Genomic DNA, 19,020 nt, shown 5'->3' with positions numbered 1-19,020 from the left:
GGATCTCTCTTGGCTCCCTCCTGATTTGTGGTGCATTCACTTTACCCGCCCAGCGTGCACACCTTCCATCAACTCATCAACTCAACAGTATAGCTACCCCGGTTCTCCGCCAGATCGATGTTTCAGCCACTGTGGATCACTACTTTCCGGTTCCCCTGCCTGCCTGCCTTGCCTACTCGCCTACTCGCTTATCCTCTGCCAGCCATGCTCACTTCCTCATCTGTCTGTCCTCCTCAGCTCAGCTTTGCCATCCACCATTCATCTCAGCTCCGTCCAGCTCTTCTCTACTTTCGGCCTTGCTTGCTGTACTCATTCCCCTTTATTCCTACAGTAAGCCCCTTTTATGTTACTTAATTCCGTTGTCTGTGTCTGTGTTTGGGTCTGCCTCTACTGATCATAACATGATGTATCTGGCCCTCCCCAAAGGTTAACACCTGTCCTTTTTTTAAGCCTCATTCCTGCTCTGCACACCCAGGCCATGTGGAATTTACCAGGAGACAAGGGTGTGGATTGTTTTCGGGGTCCCATCCTAGCACCATAATGGATTACATTAATACAGCGCTTTATCTAGACACACAAAGCACTTCACATTGAAGGGGGAAACTCACTTCAACCACCACCAATGTGTAGCACCCACCTGGGTGATGCACGGCAGCCATTTTGCACCAAAACACTCACCACACATCAGCTTGAGGTGGAGAGATAGGAATCATTGAGCCAATTACACAGGGGGATGATTAAGTGGGCAGATGGAGGCAGCCAGGTTGGGAATTTTGCCAGGACCCCCCTACTCTTTGCAATAAGTGCCATGGGATCTTTACTGACCACGATGAGTCAGGACCTCAGTTTAACATCTTATCCGTAGGACGGCATCTCCTACCGCACAGTGCCCCTGTCACCGCAGTGGGGCATTGGGATTTTTATTAGGACCAGGGGGAAGACTGCCCCCTACTGGCCGCAGCAGCAACTGTTTTTCCAGGAGGTCTCCCATCCAAGTACTAGCCAAGCCCATGCCTGCTTAGCTTCGGTCATTCAGCAGAGCCAGGGTAAATGTTGGTATGACTGCCGGCTATAACGTGCTGTAAAAGTATGCAAGGACTGGACTCTAAACCTTTTTACTCAATGTGAACCAATCTGTCAATGAAATATTGTACATGTTGATGAAGTTACAGACCTAACAGGGTTATTTTTTTGTAGGTCGAGTGGATCATTTGAGCCTGACTGAAGATTGGAGAGCTTGCAACCCCTTGTTTCAACTGTTTAGTCACTCCTCTCCCTGCAACACCTTCTGTTTATCTTCAGCCCTATCTAAAAAGCAGGCTACCTAGCACATTGTTTTGTGTGTTAGCCCACTTCCACTCGGATAACACTTCTCACTCATGTCCTCCTCTTTGAATTGTCAAATGAAATGCAGTTCCAATCTAAAAAAAAAAGTTTAAAAAAAAAAGCACCAACAACAACAAATCTTTCAAGGAGCTTGTTTGTAATTTTGCGGGGTACCAAGTCAATTTCACAACTGGGAAACTTGCATCTGATCACCAACCACACTCAACAGCATTTGATAGCAGCAGGGTTAGTCCCACCTGTTCCCATCACCGCTAAACTCGAAATCTCTGCCCTCAACCAGAACAGAGTCCAGACAGTATGTGGAAGTGTGAGTGTGAAGGCATTATGAGTGAGCGTACCCTGGCCATGTTACAGATCCTGAAGATGCGGTTGATGATGTCCTCGTCAATGTCTGCAGATATGAACTCCACCTGGATGGGGCCATAGCAGCACGAACTCTTCTCTGGCCAGTACTGCATACACAACTACACAGGACAGAGAGACAGTGGAGGGAGGTTGGGCACAGAAGAAGGGAGGGAGAGAAATAGAGGAAAGAGGGTGACAGAGTGGATAATATATGGGGTAGTGTGGGGAGGAAGACAGTAAGAAGGACAGAGGGAGAGGAAGTAGTGAGATAAATACAGATAAAGGGAGCAATTTAAGATACTTTCAGATGGTTTCTCTTTCAAGCCACATAACAGAAGGTATCATGAAAATATGTTTTTAGAAGAGGGTGCAACAACTCAGACAATAGATTATGAAGATTACCACAACTATGACTGGCCAGGAATTCAATTTTCAAAGTTTGTTTACTACTTTACGATAACTTGATGAAAAGAGAATCATTTGCACAAAGAATATAATGCTCTGCGGGATTGAAATGAGAAAAGATTAAGTCCTGGAAATAAAAAAAAAGACTAGAGAACAAATAAAAAACACAAAAATGAAAATGGGACTGTAATGTTACCTCATTTTCCTTCCATAACAGCCAGCTAAAGAAACAATATCAACTCTGATGTACCATGCTGATGCAGTCTTGACTCATCTCGCTTCAAAGCTTTCTCACTTCACATTTTTCTTTAATTCTCCCGACTTGTGAAGAAAAGCACCCTGAACCGATTTTTCATTTGCATATATGTTCTATTGTGTGTTGTGTGTGTGTGTATATATATATAATTTGAATGCTTCCTCATCTGATTGGTCGCTGTCCAACCGAAATTAGGGGCGTGACGCTGGGCAACGTAAACTGTTTGATTATTTGTGAAAAAAACATAAGCAGCTGATGAGTGCGAGACGCATGAAACAGGCCTGTACTGCAATGTATTAAAATCTTTTTTCCTGTATCCGTGTTGATATTCCGCTCCCCATTAGTCGAGCACTCACAACACCATTGACGGTTTCGGAAAGAAACGCTATATACTATATATATATATAAACATACATTAAAGTTTATATGTATGTACTAAATCTAATCTCCTTTGTGGCTTTCAGGGGCAACACCAAGGCATTGTCTTTCAATATCTATTTGCAGTCCGAAAGTACACCCACCATTTATTGATTACACCCTTGACTTTAGGTTCAATCTGTAATCAGATTACTGCTCGTTTTGTTTGTGTGCATGTATTTGCGTGTGTGTGTGTGCATGTGTGGGTGTGTGTACCTGGGCAGCATCCATCTCATTAAGCATGACGATGGAGGAACAGTTGTAGTCGAACACCAACCTCCAGAAGTCGGCCATGGTGTTTGGCAAAGGATGCTGGGTAACAATAAAGGCCGCAGGTTGCTTGTGGCTCTAGAGTGTTGGTGGAGATACCAATTAACCAACAATTAACATAGAAACAAAACTAAAAATAAAAAGGGAAACAATAAGAAGAGTGTATCTTAAAGCAATAGATCCTGACATATTGAGAAACGTGTATATTGCTCTGATTGGTTCTGACCAAATCTGGTGGACACACTCCTCACTTTCCTCCTGCAAGCACCTTACGTTGCAGATTTTAACATCCCCCTAGCAAGAGTGTAAACAGTCTCATTTCAACCAGGATAACTCAGCAACAATTTGATTGTGCTCCTTCTCAAGGCATTTTTGACTCATTCTTTGTCACCTAGACCTGTGACAAACTCACAAATCCTATTCCTATCCATACTTGGGCACACACACAAGCACACACACACATTAATAAAGTTATATTACTTTAAAAGACAACACCCATAACACACGGGACAAGCGCAAACACAAACCCACCCATACCCAGGTAAATGTCCATATAATCGTTTGCACACTTACATCCATTAGTGCTGCATTGATGTAATTGGAGCTCTCTCCATCCACGGATATCAGAAAAGGCAGGCAGCGGTCTGCTGAAAGAACATCCATACTGCGGTTCTTGTCATGATTCCTGGGTAGCAGACCCACACTACAATCCTCCGGACGAACTCTTGGGGTCACTATGTTCAGCGTCTGATAGATGTGGGGGGGGCAGAGGAGAGGAAATTGTAACAGAGCAATAGAGGCAAGAGGAAAAGTAGAGAGTGGGGTAGAGGATTTCCGAGGACTTATATACTACATAATAGTGGCTGACAGCAGTGGACCCATGCAGAAGTACCCTGTACAGACTGTGAGACTTGAGACTGCAGCAGGAACTTGTAGCTTGGAGAAGCACCGGTAACACATTTGGCCTGACTCATCTAGCTAATGATTCCCTCAGTAGGTGTACGTGTGTATGTGAACATACCTGGAATTCATCTTTAATCTGGCTTGAGTTGGTTTGTGGGTCCAGTCTGCTGATATTATAGTAGATAGCTCTGAACTCACAAACAGGAATGGCTGTGTTTCCACAGAGACATGCCTCCAAGATGGCATCGTGCACAAACACATACTGCTCCTGTTTGTAGAGGAGAAAGAAATCAATGGTTAGTTACAACACAACAGTTGGGTTGTAAAAGTGTTGATTATTTCTCCCCCCCACTCCTTTTTCTCCTAAATTGAATCTGGCCAATTACCCCACTCTTTCGAGTCGTGCTGGTCGATGCTCCACCCCGCCGATCCGGGGAGAGCTGCACACTACCGCGTCTCCTCCAATACATGTGGAGTCGTCAGCCGCTTCTTTACACCTGACAGTCAGGAGTTTCACCAGGGGGACGTAGCCCATGGACGGATCACATGATTCCCCCTCCCCCCTGAACAGATGCCCTGACCGACCAGAGGAGGCACTAGTGCAGCAACCAGGACACATACTCACCCACATCCAGCTTCCCACCTGCAGACACGGCCAATTGTGTCTGTAGGGACACCCGACCAAGCTGGAGGTAACACAGGGATTCGAACCGGCGATCCCCGTGTTGGTATGCAACGGAATAGACTGCCACGTCACCCGGACGCCCAAAACAGATTTTTTTTTAATGCAAGTTTAGTTTGAAAAGTGACTTTTAAAATGATCCCATCATTAAAATGCTTGCCCTTGCAACAAAATATGTATATTTAGTAATAAGATGACATTTTAGAAAACAATCATCAGAGCGTTCTACTTAACACTAGAACGACCGCGATTTCACCCCTACCTAAAACCACCACAGGCCATCAAAATGATGGCCAGTTTTTAAACTCTATATTCTGTCAAGATAAATACCCAATTGAGATATTAATGCATTACATGTGTTGGTATGTCTGTTAAGAAACGACTGACACCAAATTAAAATTTCAACAACTTTAATACTGTTTTTCAAACAATTTAAAATGGCCGCTGTCCAACACCTGTAAATACTGCAATGCGTCGGTGGTAGTCATGGTGCATCTGAAACGTGGTCTGTAACCAGACATGTTGGCAATAATCAAAAATCAAGTTTAGACTATTTCTCTGCACTGGAGAACGCCAGTTTGTTTCTAGGGCAGAGCAATGAACTTCGCAAAGGAAATGATGCGACCAACACATGTTATAAATAGTGACCTGAAGCGCTCGATCACACGCAAATTACAAGTGGACATTTTGACCTCTCATGGTCGTTTTAGGTTGATCTTATCGTAACTTTTTTTTTGTGCTTGATGTAAAACTCATTTTAATGCAAATATATGCAATTTTAGGAGCATCCAGGGAGCGGCAGGTCTGTATCTTTTTTCTTTTTTTTTTCCACAGAAAACATTATCAGAAGAGTGGGGTAATTGACCGGGTACAATTGGGGAGAAAAATTTCAAACAGCATGTAGCCAGATTTACTTTGGACATTGCAAACTCAACGGGGAAATAAAACCAGTTGAACTCCGGGGCACGATGTCGCACGTGGTTGCTTTTCTCTCGGCAGGATGTCACACGTGGCTGTCTTCTACTTAAAGTTTAAAAGCGGTTGATATTAATCACAGAAGTCAAGTCAAGTCAAGTTTATTTATATAGCACATTTAAAACAACCACAGTTGAACCAAAGTGCTGCACAAGCTTAAAATACAATATAAAATAAGTGACACATATGAATATAAAAATATGTAAAAAAGACATAATTAAATAAAGAAATTAAAACGTAAACAATAAAACACAAGAGTAAAAGTATATTTCCACAATAAAATCACGGTGTCAAGCTCAACTTGAATTGAATGCCAGTGAGAAGAGGTAGGTCTTTAACCAAAATTTAAAAGTCTCTAGGGTCTGAGCAGATCTTATGTGTACTGGTAAGTTGTTCCAGAGATCAGGGGCAGCTACTGCAAAGGCTCTATCGCCCCTATTCTTAAGCCTGTATCTCGGAACATGTAAGAGCATCTGGTTTGCTGACATGAGTGCTCTGACTGGTGTATGATGATGTATTAGCTCAGATAAATAAGATGGTGCCAGCCCATTTAAGACTTAAAAACTTAAACTGGATCCTAAAACAGACAGGAAGCCAATGAAGGGAGGCCAGTACAGGTGTTATGTGATCACATTGCTTCTTTCCTGTCAGCAGGTGAGCAGCTGCATTTTGTACAAGCTGCAGGCGACAAAGCAACGACTGAGCTACGCCAATATACAATGAGTTACAATAATCTAAACGAGAGGTAATAAATGCATGAATTACCCTTTCAAGATAATTTGGAGGGAGATAGGCCTTTACTTTTCCCAGAAGTCGTAATTGAAAAAAAACTTGTCTTGACTACTGAGCTTATTTGTTTATTAAAGTTAAAAAAGCTGTCAAAAATCACTCCAAGATTCCTAACAGAAGAGTGACTGTAGGAAGCTAAAGGGCCAAGAGCACTATCATAACCATCCAGCATATCAGGTTGTCCATATACAATAATTTCAGTCTTATTTTGATTTAGTTTCAGGAAATGTAACTCCATCCATGTTCTGACATCCTTTTAACAACTCAGCAAAGCCTGTATAGAATCTCTGCTGTTTGTTTTTATAGGCAGATAGATTTGCAAATCATCAGCAAAACAATGAAAAGACATATTATGTTTTTTTAAAAATGGACCCCAAGGGCAGCATATACAAAGAGAAGAGAATGGGGCCCAAAATGGAGCCTTGAGGGACCCCACAATTAAGTGGGGCCACAGCTGAAGAGAATTGGTCTATATGGACGGAAAAGCTTTGACAGGTAAGACTTGAACCATTCTAGGGCAATACCTTTAATGCCTACACATAGCTCAAGACGTGATAAAAGAATATAATGGTCAACCGTGTCAAAGGCAGCAGTCAGGTCCAAAAGCACCAGAACAGCAGAGTTCCCAGAGTCCACAGTTAAAAGAAGATCATTAAAACTCTTAAAATGGCTGTTTCAGTGATGTGACGTGATTTGAAACTAGACTGGAACTTTTCACAAATGCCATTAATTTGTAGGTGCGTTTGTAATTGTACATACACTGCTTTCTCTAAGACTTTTGAAAGAAGAGGCAGCTTAGAAATTGGCCTAAAATTAGAAAGAACAGAGGGATCAAGGTTGCTTTTTTTGATGAGGGGCTGTACTACAGCATGTTTGAAAGCAGCAGGAAAACAGCCTGAGAGAAGAGAGGTGTTTATCAAATTTACAATACAAGACCCAACAGTGGTAAAAACATCTTTTAACAGTGTGGGTGGAATACTGTCAAGGGGGCAATGTGAAGGCCCAAAATGGTTAAATACCTCAGATATAAAGGAGAGAGACATGGGCTCAAACTGCTCTAAGACAGCTGGGCACATAGAATAAATAGCAGGATCTGAGGCCGAAGAAGATGGCGAGGCCCTAATAGCAGAGATCTTATCTGTAAAAACTAAGAAATTCTTCACAGAGCCTGGGTGTTGGCACAATGCAAGGAGAATCACATGGATTTATAAGAGAGTTAATAGTATTAAAAAAAACCTGAGGGCTATTGAGTGAGATTAAAAGAGTCAATAAGATTCAAAAAGTCTTTGACCAGAGGTCTGGATTCACAACAGACATGGATATTAAAATCACCGACAATTAATAAACTGTGGTAGTTCACTGTAGTCCCCGCCACAAAGTCTGAATTCCTGAATGAAGTCCTTATTGAAGTTTGGTGGACGGTAGACCACGGCACACAGCACGGGACAATTACACTGTATTTCAAAACATTGCAGCTCGAAGCTGGAGAAGCTGTCAGACGGAGTCTGTCTGTCGGCAGTGGAAGCTGGATTTAAATACAGAAGCTAGACCTCCACCTTTGCCAGTGGTCCGAGGCGAGCTGATGAATAAACAGTCAGGGGGAAGAAGTTCAGAAAATGGGGTGAACTCACCAGCGTGAAGCCGGGTCTCCGTCAGAAACATAAAATCCAATTCCCGAGAGGTCAAGAAGTCATTTAGCAGGAACGTCTTATTGGCTAGCGATCTAGCATTAATGAGAGCCAGACGGCCAGTGAGCTCCTCTTTGTCCGATGCTGATGCACGATCCAGCGGGCGAAGGTTCTTCCTGTGATCCACGCCGCCTCGGCGGGCTCGCGTCCGCCTGGGAAGAGGAGCCTCCACCGGCAGGTGAAGTTGGCCCACAGCAACGCCGGGAGCAACAGGCAGGAGCCATCGAACCGGAAAAAAGCGATAACCACTGCGAAGGAGGCGAGGATCATTTCCATGGGAGGGCGTTAGGTAAGCCTTGATTCTCACCCGAACACCACCCCGCTTTCCCCGTCTTCTAGGGCGCTTCCTACGTGGAATGACACAAGGTGGGCGGCGCAGGTATGCCGGTACAGCGGATAGCAACGGAGGAAGGTTTGAAAATGGATCTCCCAAATTGTGCTTTAACAGCAACTCATGGGACGCTCGAATATTGAGAAGCGCTTGGTGATCATATACGAGTAGAGCAACGACATCATGAAAGCATATACGGGAAACAGAACAATAGCAAACAATACGCCAAACAGACCCGACAGATGGCTCGTCGCACACACTAGCGCCATCCAGGTACTGTAGCAGTCGAGTCCGTTGCCTATCAACAAAAAGCACACTACCGCCACCTATTGAGCTAAAGGGTGAACAAGGGATCCATTATCTCTTATTCTAATGAGTTTCCGGCAGGCTGTACACTATAAAACGTAATGCTGCCCTCCACAGACAAGGACTTGCTGTTTATCCTATATAAATGCATTCTTGGTGCAGTTCCCATCCTTTTGAATATCCAGCAGACATCCATCCATCCATTATCTTAACCGCTTATCCTGCTCTCAGGGTCGCGGGGATGCCGGAGCCTGTTCCAGCAGTCATTGGGTGGCCGGCGGTGAGACACCCTGGACAGGCCGCCAGGCCATCACACACAGAAAATGGCAGACAACAGCTTAGGTCGAAGCTCCAGAAAGAAAACCCAAAGACTCTGTTCAGAGACTGCTACCAATGCAAAGGCAAGATGGTTACAACTAATCTGCTCTTTTACACACACAAACAAATGCATGGCATGCAGCTTTCTGTAAACATTTTGAATGTATCACCAAAAAAGTGATCTAGGGCGGCACGGTGGCACACTGGTTAGCATGGTTGCCTCACAGCAAGGAGGTCCTGGGTTTGACCCTGAGTAAGGATAAGCGGTTTGGATAATGGATGGAAATGGTCTCTTTAACGCAGTCTCAAAGTAGGAAACCGGAGCACCTGGAGGAAGCCCACACAGACATGGGAAGAACATGCAAACTCCACACAGACAACAACCCCAAGGTTGGATTACCCTGGGGCTCAAACCCAGGACCTTCTTGCTGTGAGGCAACCGTGCTAACCACTGCGCCACCGTGCCGCCAGGTAAGGCCATTTGCTTCTTAAATGTCCACTAAGGTGCACCGTTGTCTGCAGAAACCCCAACTAGCAGTTGGTTATTATTTTGACGGTCTTAGATTTAAAAATCCAAAACAGTCAAAATGGCGATCATAAATGTGCAATTTTGGTCCATGTTAAACTCAGTTTGCTTGATAAAAAAACTACACAGGCTAACACCACATTAAATCTTGTATAGGGCTTTATGTTAAGTAGCCTGAATGCTACAAGATTGTATGGGACATTTTAAACAAAAAACATAACTTAAAATCAAGTAAACAAACAAACAATGTAAGACCACTCGTTTGCTGGGTTCAATATCAATACAATATATCCACATCTAAATAAATGCTATGCTGAGTCCTCAGTTTAATGTTATTTCTCAGTGCAGTGTTTGCTGAGAGTGCGTCACACCCCTGGGCTGACGTTTGTGTTCAGATGGATTTCTTGGCCCATTCAAGCTTGCGACTAACATGAACGTTAAACTGTGAACATGGCTTTGTGCGCTCTGCATTTGTGAAGGTCTGTTTTATGTGCTCATACTCTCTCTGTGGTCTTAAAGTGAATTAGAGGAGGCGCTTTGCCCTGCGGTGCTGCTGTGCACTCTATCAAGCACCCTCTATGTGTTCAAACCCAGCAGCTCGCCTCTCAGAGCAGCAGCCGCTGTACGCTGAACAGCCACCCGGCATGGTGATTTACCTCTGCTCTACCCCTCCTGCTCTCCTTTGCTCTTTTTCTCTTACTTCCACTTCTCGCTCTCTTGATTTGTCTCTTTTTCTATTACGCTTTCTGTCCCCTCTCCCTTGCTCTTTTTTGCTCTCGTTGTCGTTCTCTGCCGAATGTTAATTTTTGCCCTTGGAGGGGAGAGAAGTGTTTTAAAAGCCTTGCTGAAACGACCTCTCCTGGCCATTACCACCGATGATGACACACAAACACACATCTCACACACAAACGTACATACTGCGCACTCTGTAACACACCATGTACTCTTAATAGGGGATATACAGCCACACACGCAGAGGCATACAGTAAGAGGCACGCACCTACACACACACACACACACACACACACTCATTCACTCACTTAAATGCACACTTCTTTTTTTCGGTGTGCCTTTTAAAAGATTAATTGCTTTGTGTTGTGCAGAGCAGGATTATTGTAGCACTGAGCAGCACTTCAGCACTGACACAAATTACTCCCACACATACTCAAAAAGCAGGGCAGGATGCATTTAGCTTGATTTCAAGATACACACATGCGCACATGCACACATATACAGCTAGAGTACCCCCCGCTTATACACAAAACCTGCTAGCTCCACTTTTAATCAATTTTTTTCCAACTTTAACTGAGTAGTGGCAATTTGTGAGCTGTGTTAAAATTTCACAGCACCTCTGAAACTGATTTATAACCAACTGTGGAAGTTCAGAAAATGCAGAGCTGCTATCCTGAAAATGAGGCTGTTTTTTTTTCTTCTTTAAAGCTGAGGTTTTGTAGCTGTTAGACTTTTATTAGCAGCATAATAAGCAGAGGCGGAGTGGATTAGGCCGGCTTAGAGTAGCTTAGACAGGAAACGAAGAATCTCATCAAGAAAATGTGACATCCACCATTTGAAAATAGTTACACCTTTTCCTACAAACTGATTGATGGCATGAAAACACAAAGCCAAATCACGGCGTTACGGAAATGATAGCAGGTAATTTAAGCCCCTGGATGACAGACTGGGAATTGTGAGAAAGGGGGGGGTATAGCACAAAAACTATCATTCAGGCCTTCATCATTCATCGGTGAAATAGTTACTAAAAACAAAATATCAAAGAATGAATTTTACACCCTGAGATATTTTTGACCCAACCTCAAAGCCTTGCTTAATGAAACTTAGCTTTCAGTTGAAGCCGTCTTTAAATGGATTCATTTGGATAGTACTTTTCTCACTGCCACTCAAAATGCTTTACAATCAGTGAATGCCTCAATTTCACCCACACACACTTATACACCGATGGCAGTATCAACCATGCAAGGTAACAACCAGCTCGCCGGGGGGAGTTAGGGGGTAGGTGTCTTTCACAAGGACGCCTCACACATACATTTGTGCAAGGAGGAGACAATTGAACTGGCAACCCTGCAGTTACCGGATGACCTGTTGTATCGCCAAGCCACTGTCGCCCTCATGTCTGTCTTCAGTACCAACTAGTTGGTAATTAACTATAACAGGGCAGTCCAACCTTGGGGGTCATCCCAGGTTGTCCTCCGTGTGGCATTTGCATGTTCTCCCCATGTCTGCAGTGGGTTTTCTGCGGGTGCTCCAGTTTAACTCCCACCATAAAAAGAAACATGCTTGTTAGGGTTAATACTCCTTCCTGTGCCCCTGACCGAGGCAATGGGAAAGGAACTGGAGCTGGTCCCCGGGCGCAGCATCAAGGCGGCAGCCCACTGCTCCTAGCTACACAGATCACAGCTAGGATGGGTTAATTTGCAGGAACTGATTTCCCCAAGGGGATTAATAAAGGGAACTTAATTAATTAAGGGGTTCGAATAAAAAACACAGTATATACATTGTAAAATTGAATCCCGAATGTAGGTTTAGCAATGTGTGTGTGTGTGTGTGTGTGTGTGTGTGTGTGTGTGTGTGTGTGTGTGTGTGTGTGTGTGTGTGAATATATATATATATATATATATATATATATATATATAGCACTAGCTAGCCAATGACGGTATGAAGAGTTTTACGCTTTTGCCCCATGCAGAACTAAGTGTAGAAGGCCTGACAAGAACTGTGAATTTTAAAATCTGGACAACAATCGAACCTGGACATCATTCATCTATTTCATTCCTGTAAATGTCAGTATATTCAGTATTGAGTAGCATCGACAGCAAACTGCTCTGGTGGTGAATGCTTGTGTAATGCCCTTTTCACTCTAAATGCTGAGAGCCCTCGAAGTATGGAGGCTAAAAAGTCCAAGAGCTGTCCCACGAGGACTCTGTTTTAACAGGTTTATTGATTTTGATTCATTAGGAGAAAAAAACAAACAAAAAAACCAACCTATGAACAAGCAACAGCCATCCTTCTCTAGAACTACCATCAAGAGTAGATTGGTGGCATGTGATCTTCCCTACCTGTCAGGTGGCTTTTCCCCATCACCAATCCCTTAATGTCTTGAGATCTTATTTCACATGTTCATTCATACCTCCTGCTTGTACCTATCAGCAATTTACAATCTGCAGTCAACCTGCCATGCACGTCTTTGAGCTTAGAGTTGGACCTGCAGCACACAGAGGAAATCTGAGCACACATGGTGAGAACATGCAAACTCCACATAGTGGGACTTGGACTGAAACGCAGGACCCTCTGTGTGTTAATGGTTAAGCTTGCATAATTGAGCTTATACTTGTGTTATTTCCTTTAAGATGATCATTCAGTCTCATTGAATCATCCAAGGAGTTGACCTTGAACATTGTCTGTCATCATTTTTTTCAACAGCTCGACAAACAAAGCAGACACGTGATTAATAGCTGACGTCTTAAAGAAACACTTGGGAATATATTGTGAATTCAATCAAGTAGGTAGCTAGTGAAACACTGAAATGTTCGTTTCCCAGCACCTCACATCATCTCGAACTGTCTCGAGACTGTGGCCATGACTGAATTTCATGAGTCTCATGGGAGAAAAGGGGGGAGATGGCAGGTGTTGGTGGTGAACAAGGCAAGTTATTTCATGCAAATTTAGGAATAAGGTAATCTCTATTGATGAATAATTTCAAATGTCATGGTGTGAAGCATCTCAGCTAAATCGAGACACAGTTCCTTTCTAATTCAAATGCAAATGCCTATCTTATAATGGAATCACATGGGTCCACACTTTTATATTGGATGGAGCAGTGGTTGGTGTCAGCGTGACCATGTTGATGTTGTAGAAGACAGACCGGTGAGTACGCCCTCGCTGGCCCTGTTTAACCCTGCACAGCAAACTAATAACCAAGTCAGCTGGAACTTAGTTAGAAAAGCAAAAAGCGATGCACTGAGAAACTCAACTTTTTTGTGTGTTTGTTTATGTGTGTGTGCGCTTGTATGCCCAGTCCCAAATTTAGTGCTGCTACATGCACACATAGAAACAAACTACAAATCTATATCTGTGTTTGTGTACACGCATACGCATTATGTGTCTGATTGTTATGTGTGTATATATTTATGTTAGTGTTAATTGCGTGTATTGGGGCTAAATGTGTTTAGGAATGCATGTGAGTGTGTATTTGTGTGTCTGCCTGGGTTATTCATTATTCAAGGAGTGTTTAATATTGATAGACTGATTGCGATGGATGATACATGAATGCAATGAGTTCTAAGATATCCCGCCTTTCTCTCTCACTGTCCTCCTTTCTGCTCCTGCCCCACCATGCCGCTCAAAGTCTCGCTGACTGTCTTTTTCCTCCCTCTGTCCCATTTTCTCTCCATACATTTCACTCTCTCTTCCTCTTTCCACCAGATCTGTCCATTTCTTTTTCTGTAACTTGTCTCATCTCTTTCCCTCTATTGCCTCACACTCTTCTCGCTTGAACCTACCTTCACTCGATCCAACATGTTTTTCCTTTTTTTTATTTCTTCGTCCCTTGAAGTATATCACTTTAGTTTGAACATCTTGAACATTTAGTTGGAAGTTAGACAGACAGAAAGTTAGACGGACGGATGGACAGGTAGACAAACATACTTCTGTTTGGACCATGTTGACTCGCTGAGATCTCAGCTCTCGGATACAGTTGAAGATGTCCACCACGCCTTCATTCTCTGCCATGTCCAACATGATGTCCACTGCGATGAAACAGCCCGTCCTCCCTGCACCAGCACTATGAGGAGACAGACAGAGACACAGAGACCCAGAGAGAGACAGAGAGAGGGAGAGAGACAGACACACAGAGAGCGCACAGTAACATTACTCATAAATTATGCATCATAATGATGGATCAGCTGGGTCCTGATTTTCAGTGTTTTTGAAAACTACGTCCAGTTATATGCCATATGCTCTGTCTTACAAGCACTATTAAGAGAGAAAAATAATTTGATTGACAATGACAGATAGCTAGCTAGCTAGCTAGATATAGTACGTAAATAAACATTAATAGAAACTGCCACAGTCTGTCCATGGAACACCAAGGTCTTGGCACCTCCCAGCTGACATACTGGAAAGTGTTTGTTTGCCCAGTAGTTCTGGGTTTGTGTGGATGTGTGTACAAGTGTGTGTGTGTGTGTGTGGGGGGGGGGGGAGAGGAGGAGTGGAGATCAATTAGTTATTAGAGAGAGCACATGCTCTTGCACCCACCAACACAAACACACACAGCTAATCAAGTACTCCTAGGGTCATTTGGCTAACACGTGCAATTTCTCGCTCTCTCTCCCTCACACAGATGCAAAAACACTCATATACATACACAACTTGTTTTTCGATGCTTGTGAGGACCCCCTCACTGACTACTTTCATCCCCTTGGCCCTAATCCTAACCTTAACCATAATAGTTAAGTGTCCAACATCAACCCTAACCCTTAACTTAACCTAATCTTAATTTTACCTTTACCATTAACCCTAAAATTGTCTCTTGAAGAAGTAATGAAAAGCAAAATGCCCCGACTTTGAAAGTGTCCTCACTCTTATGGTGGAAAAATTCAATTAGTCTTCACAAATATGGCTGAATATATAGTAGCTCTGTGTCAAGTGTTAAGGCAACAAGCCCAACGGAGTCATGTCAAAAGAAAGGCGAGGGTAAAATGGATGGATGGATGGGGGGATTGAATGAGAGAGAGAGAGAAGGAACAGGTTACTGATGGGAAGTGATAGACGCAGTTATCGCAGGGGAGAGATCAAGGGAGAGACTGGGAAAAAAGGAAGGGCGCGAGAGAGGGAGGGAGGAAGCGAACAGCTGAGGGGGAAGATAAAGGGCTGAATGAAGGGAAGCAGAGGGAGGAGGGGAACCCATCGTTCAACCTTGCTAGTTTCTAAGGAGGGAGAGGTGCATGAAAGGAGTGAGTGCAAGAAAGAGAGATAGAGAGAGAGAGTAAGAGTAAGAGAGGGAGAGTCTCAGCAGATTACCTGTCAACCCCTGTGATTAATGTTGAGACCAGAATACTGCCTGTGTGTGTGTGTGTGTGTGTGTGTGTGTGTGTGTGTGTGTGTGTGTGTGTGTGTGTGCGTTTCTGCATGCAGGTGTGTGTATGTGTCTGTACTATTATGAAAGTGTGAATCTATGTGTCTGATTGTGCGCTTCTGTTTGTGTGTGTTCCAGTGTGTCTTGACACAGGCTAATAGGCTGAGAGTGGCCCCGGAAATTAGAAGTGACTCACATAACTTCTTGCTTGTCTGTTTTTCCGCTGCCCTGCCTGCCATTCTAGGTATTTCACTTGACTCTATGCCTGTCTGTCTGCCTCACTGCATCCGTCTCTCTGCTTGGCTGTCCAGGTTCTTCATCTAACTGTCAATTCTCTTTGTTAGAGGTTTTGTTCCCGGCATAGCAAAGACTGGAGCAGGGTTAGGGGTTTTGTTCCTTACGTAGTCCATTATGGGAGGAGAACGGCACTCCTACTGCAGGGATCGAGCTTCCAGTCTGTGTAGTTTTAAGCCAAGAAGACTTTTAAAGTTTTAATCAACTTAGAATCATGCAACATCTGACTTGCATGGATTGCAGTCATAGACATGCACACTAGTTACGACTGCAGTCATACAAGTGCACATATTTGCTGACAAGCTAGGACTTGTCCAGATTTCAGTACTAAAAATCAAACATGTTGATATAATCGTGACAACTGCAACTGACGGAGGGGTTCATGGTGGCCTGCCCTATTTAGCGCAGACTCTACACGACCCTGAAAATCAGTCCATCCATCCATTATCGAAGCTGCTTATCCCAGTTGGGATCGCGGGATACTGGAGCCTATCCCAGCAGTCATTGGGCAGTAGGTGGGGAGACAGGCCGACAGGCCATCACAGAGCTGACACATTCACACCTAGGGATAATATAGTATGGCTGATTCACCTGACCTACATGTCATTAGACTGTGGGAGGAAATCGAAGCACCCGGATGAAACCCACGCAGACACGGGGAGAACATGCAAACTCCACACAGAGGACAACCCCGGGGTTTGAACCCAGAACCTTCTTGCTGTGAGGTGATCGCGCTAACCACTGCCCCATGGCCAGATCAGTTTCATAATCAATCTATACAGGGCCAACCTGCCCTCCATTCAGGACTTATACAGCTCCAGACTCAGGAAATGGGCAGCCTACATCACTGCAGACCCTGGTCATAACCTGTTCCAACTCCTCCCCTCTGGTAGGCGCAACAGAGCACTGTACCCAATAAACAACGAGATCTCAAAACACTTTCTTTCCATGGGCCGTCATCGAAATGAACGCTTAACACTGTCAAATGAATCCAAACATTTTGTATATACTGTACTGTATATTGTAAGTACACTGGTAAGCTCTGTCATGTCCATCTACCTCAGGCATGTATGTAAGTAACCTGCTAACATCTATTTCAGCATCTCTGATATATTCTCTGCGCTACTGCACCTCTTATTTCACCTGTATATAGTCAATCCTTGTATATATATATATATATCTGAAGATTGTTGTGTTGTAGTGTTGTTATTCTACGTTAAGTACACTGAGAGAGCCATGAAACCGGAGTCAAATTCCGTGTACGTGCAAACCCACATGGCCAATAAACATGATTCTGATTCTGTCATCATGGCCAAATCAGTTTCATAATCAACCTATAAATCGTCAAATGTGTCTACGGCTTGACAGGCAGAAAATGGCATTGAAACTGCCAGGGTAATGGCCTCTTTCGCTTTCTGCTTGAGCCATCCATTCAAAGATAAAATGATGTTTTGTATAAATACATGCACCAAAATGACATATATCATTATAGAGTCCCCACATTTATGTAGGAAATATTCAAGAAGCCATCTTTTTTTTTCACATAACTTGTCCAACGGCTGACCAAGCACGTTCCAATGGAAAACATAGGCCAGGAGATTGATATATATTAAAATTATTGTCACTTTGAGTGCCATGAAGATGTCACTGTTTTTTCTGCCTTCCTTTCTGATAGGCATTGGTTGGAGTAGCAGACAGGAGAAGAGACATTTTTTTTGTTCTGCCATCTACCTTTTAAAGGTTACCACCATCGATCTAATTTATGGACATGGTGCATGAAGGGAAGGGTGTGTGTGTGTGTGTGTGTGTGTGTGTGTGTGATACTGATAACACTGGCTGTTGCCCCCTCAGAAGGAGGGAAAGAAAGCAATTGAAATGGGCAGAAAAAAAGAGATGTAAAGAGAAGCAAGACAAAGGAGACATAAAGAATGAGAAATGGAAAGTGAGGGAAAACAGCTGTATTCAAAAGGAAGAGAGAGAGACGTCGGATGGATAGGACAGAAATATATTGAGAAAGACATACAAAGAAAGATAGGGATATAGAGATATTCAAAGGAGAGGAGAGAGAGGGAGAGATAGAAAGAAAAGGAGAGTAAGAGGGAGAGAGAAAGAGCAAAAGGAAAGTAGGAGTGAGAGGAGGATAGAAAAAAGAGAAAAGACAGGAAAAAAGAGACAGAGGACGCAAACAGAAGAGCACGGGAGGGGGGACAGGTACAAAATAAAGATAGAGAGAGAGAGGGAGAGAGGGAAGTAGGAGAGAGAGAGAATAATGCTATGTCACGATGGTGGTGGTGTTGGGTGGGGGATGGAGGGCAAGAGTTAGTCTGATCTGTATTTTTTTTTTATGAAGATGCCTCTTGCACCCAACATCTGTTCACACACATGGGCGCACACACACACACACACACACACACACACACACACACACACAAACAACCCCACTTACACCCCCCCGAAAATCCAAACTCACATTTCCTCCTCAAATTTCAACTTTGTTCTCTTAGTTGTAGCCTCCTGCCATCCATCTCTATCCCCTCTCCACTGCACCGCATCCTCCCCTCTCCTCTTTTCTCCTCTCCTCTCCTTTGTGATCCTCTCATCTGTTCAGTCCTCTGTCTGCTCCACTCCTCCTCTCTCCCCTCCTCTCCTTATGTCCCTCTTCTCTCACCCCCAGGGTTTTGAGACATTACGTAGGTGGAAGGGGAGAGCTGAGGCAAGAAACTGCGTATGCATCCATTTGATTCTTGTGTTTGTGTGCATGTGTAGCTGTGTGTGTGTGTGTGTGTGTGTGTGGGAGCACCTGAGGCTATATGTGTGACATGTGTTTAAGTGTGTGTGTGTGTGTGTGTGTGTGTGTGTGTGTGTGTGTGTGAGAGAGAGAGAGAGAGAGAGAGAGAGAGAGAGAGAGAGAGAGAGAGAGAGAGAGAGAGAGAGAGAGAGAGAGAGAGAGAGAGAGAGAGAGAGAGAGAGAGAGAGAGAGAGACAGACAGACAGACAGACAGACAGACAGACAGACAGACGGGGAGGGAGAGAGAGAGAGTGTGTGTGTCTGTGTATGGGAGCACCTGAGGCTATAT

The 19,020-nt window shown here is 43.8% G+C and overlaps 1 protein-coding gene across 1 annotated transcript in view; it reads right to left on the bottom strand.

The window, feature by feature from the left end:
* ptprt (protein tyrosine phosphatase receptor type T) overlaps nucleotides 1–19,020 on the bottom strand; it is a 442,632-nt gene that overhangs the window by 25,350 nt on the left and 398,262 nt on the right. Inside the window, exons 29-33 of the mRNA XM_056300890.1 lie at nucleotides 14,221–14,356; nucleotides 4,062–4,211; nucleotides 3,614–3,787; nucleotides 2,987–3,118; nucleotides 1,686–1,811 (exon numbers count right to left, since the gene is read on the bottom strand). Coding sequence (XP_056156865.1) covers nucleotides 1,686–1,811; nucleotides 2,987–3,118; nucleotides 3,614–3,787; nucleotides 4,062–4,211; nucleotides 14,221–14,356 — 718 coding nt within the window. The remainder of the gene's footprint in view (nucleotides 1–1,685; nucleotides 1,812–2,986; nucleotides 3,119–3,613; nucleotides 3,788–4,061; nucleotides 4,212–14,220; nucleotides 14,357–19,020) is intronic.

This window comes from Lampris incognitus, chromosome 2 (assembly GCF_029633865.1).
Source record: "Lampris incognitus isolate fLamInc1 chromosome 2, fLamInc1.hap2, whole genome shotgun sequence".
Classification (NCBI taxonomy): Eukaryota; Metazoa; Chordata; class Actinopteri; order Lampriformes; family Lampridae; genus Lampris; species Lampris incognitus.
This window is presented reverse-complemented; position numbering and strand designations above follow the sequence as displayed.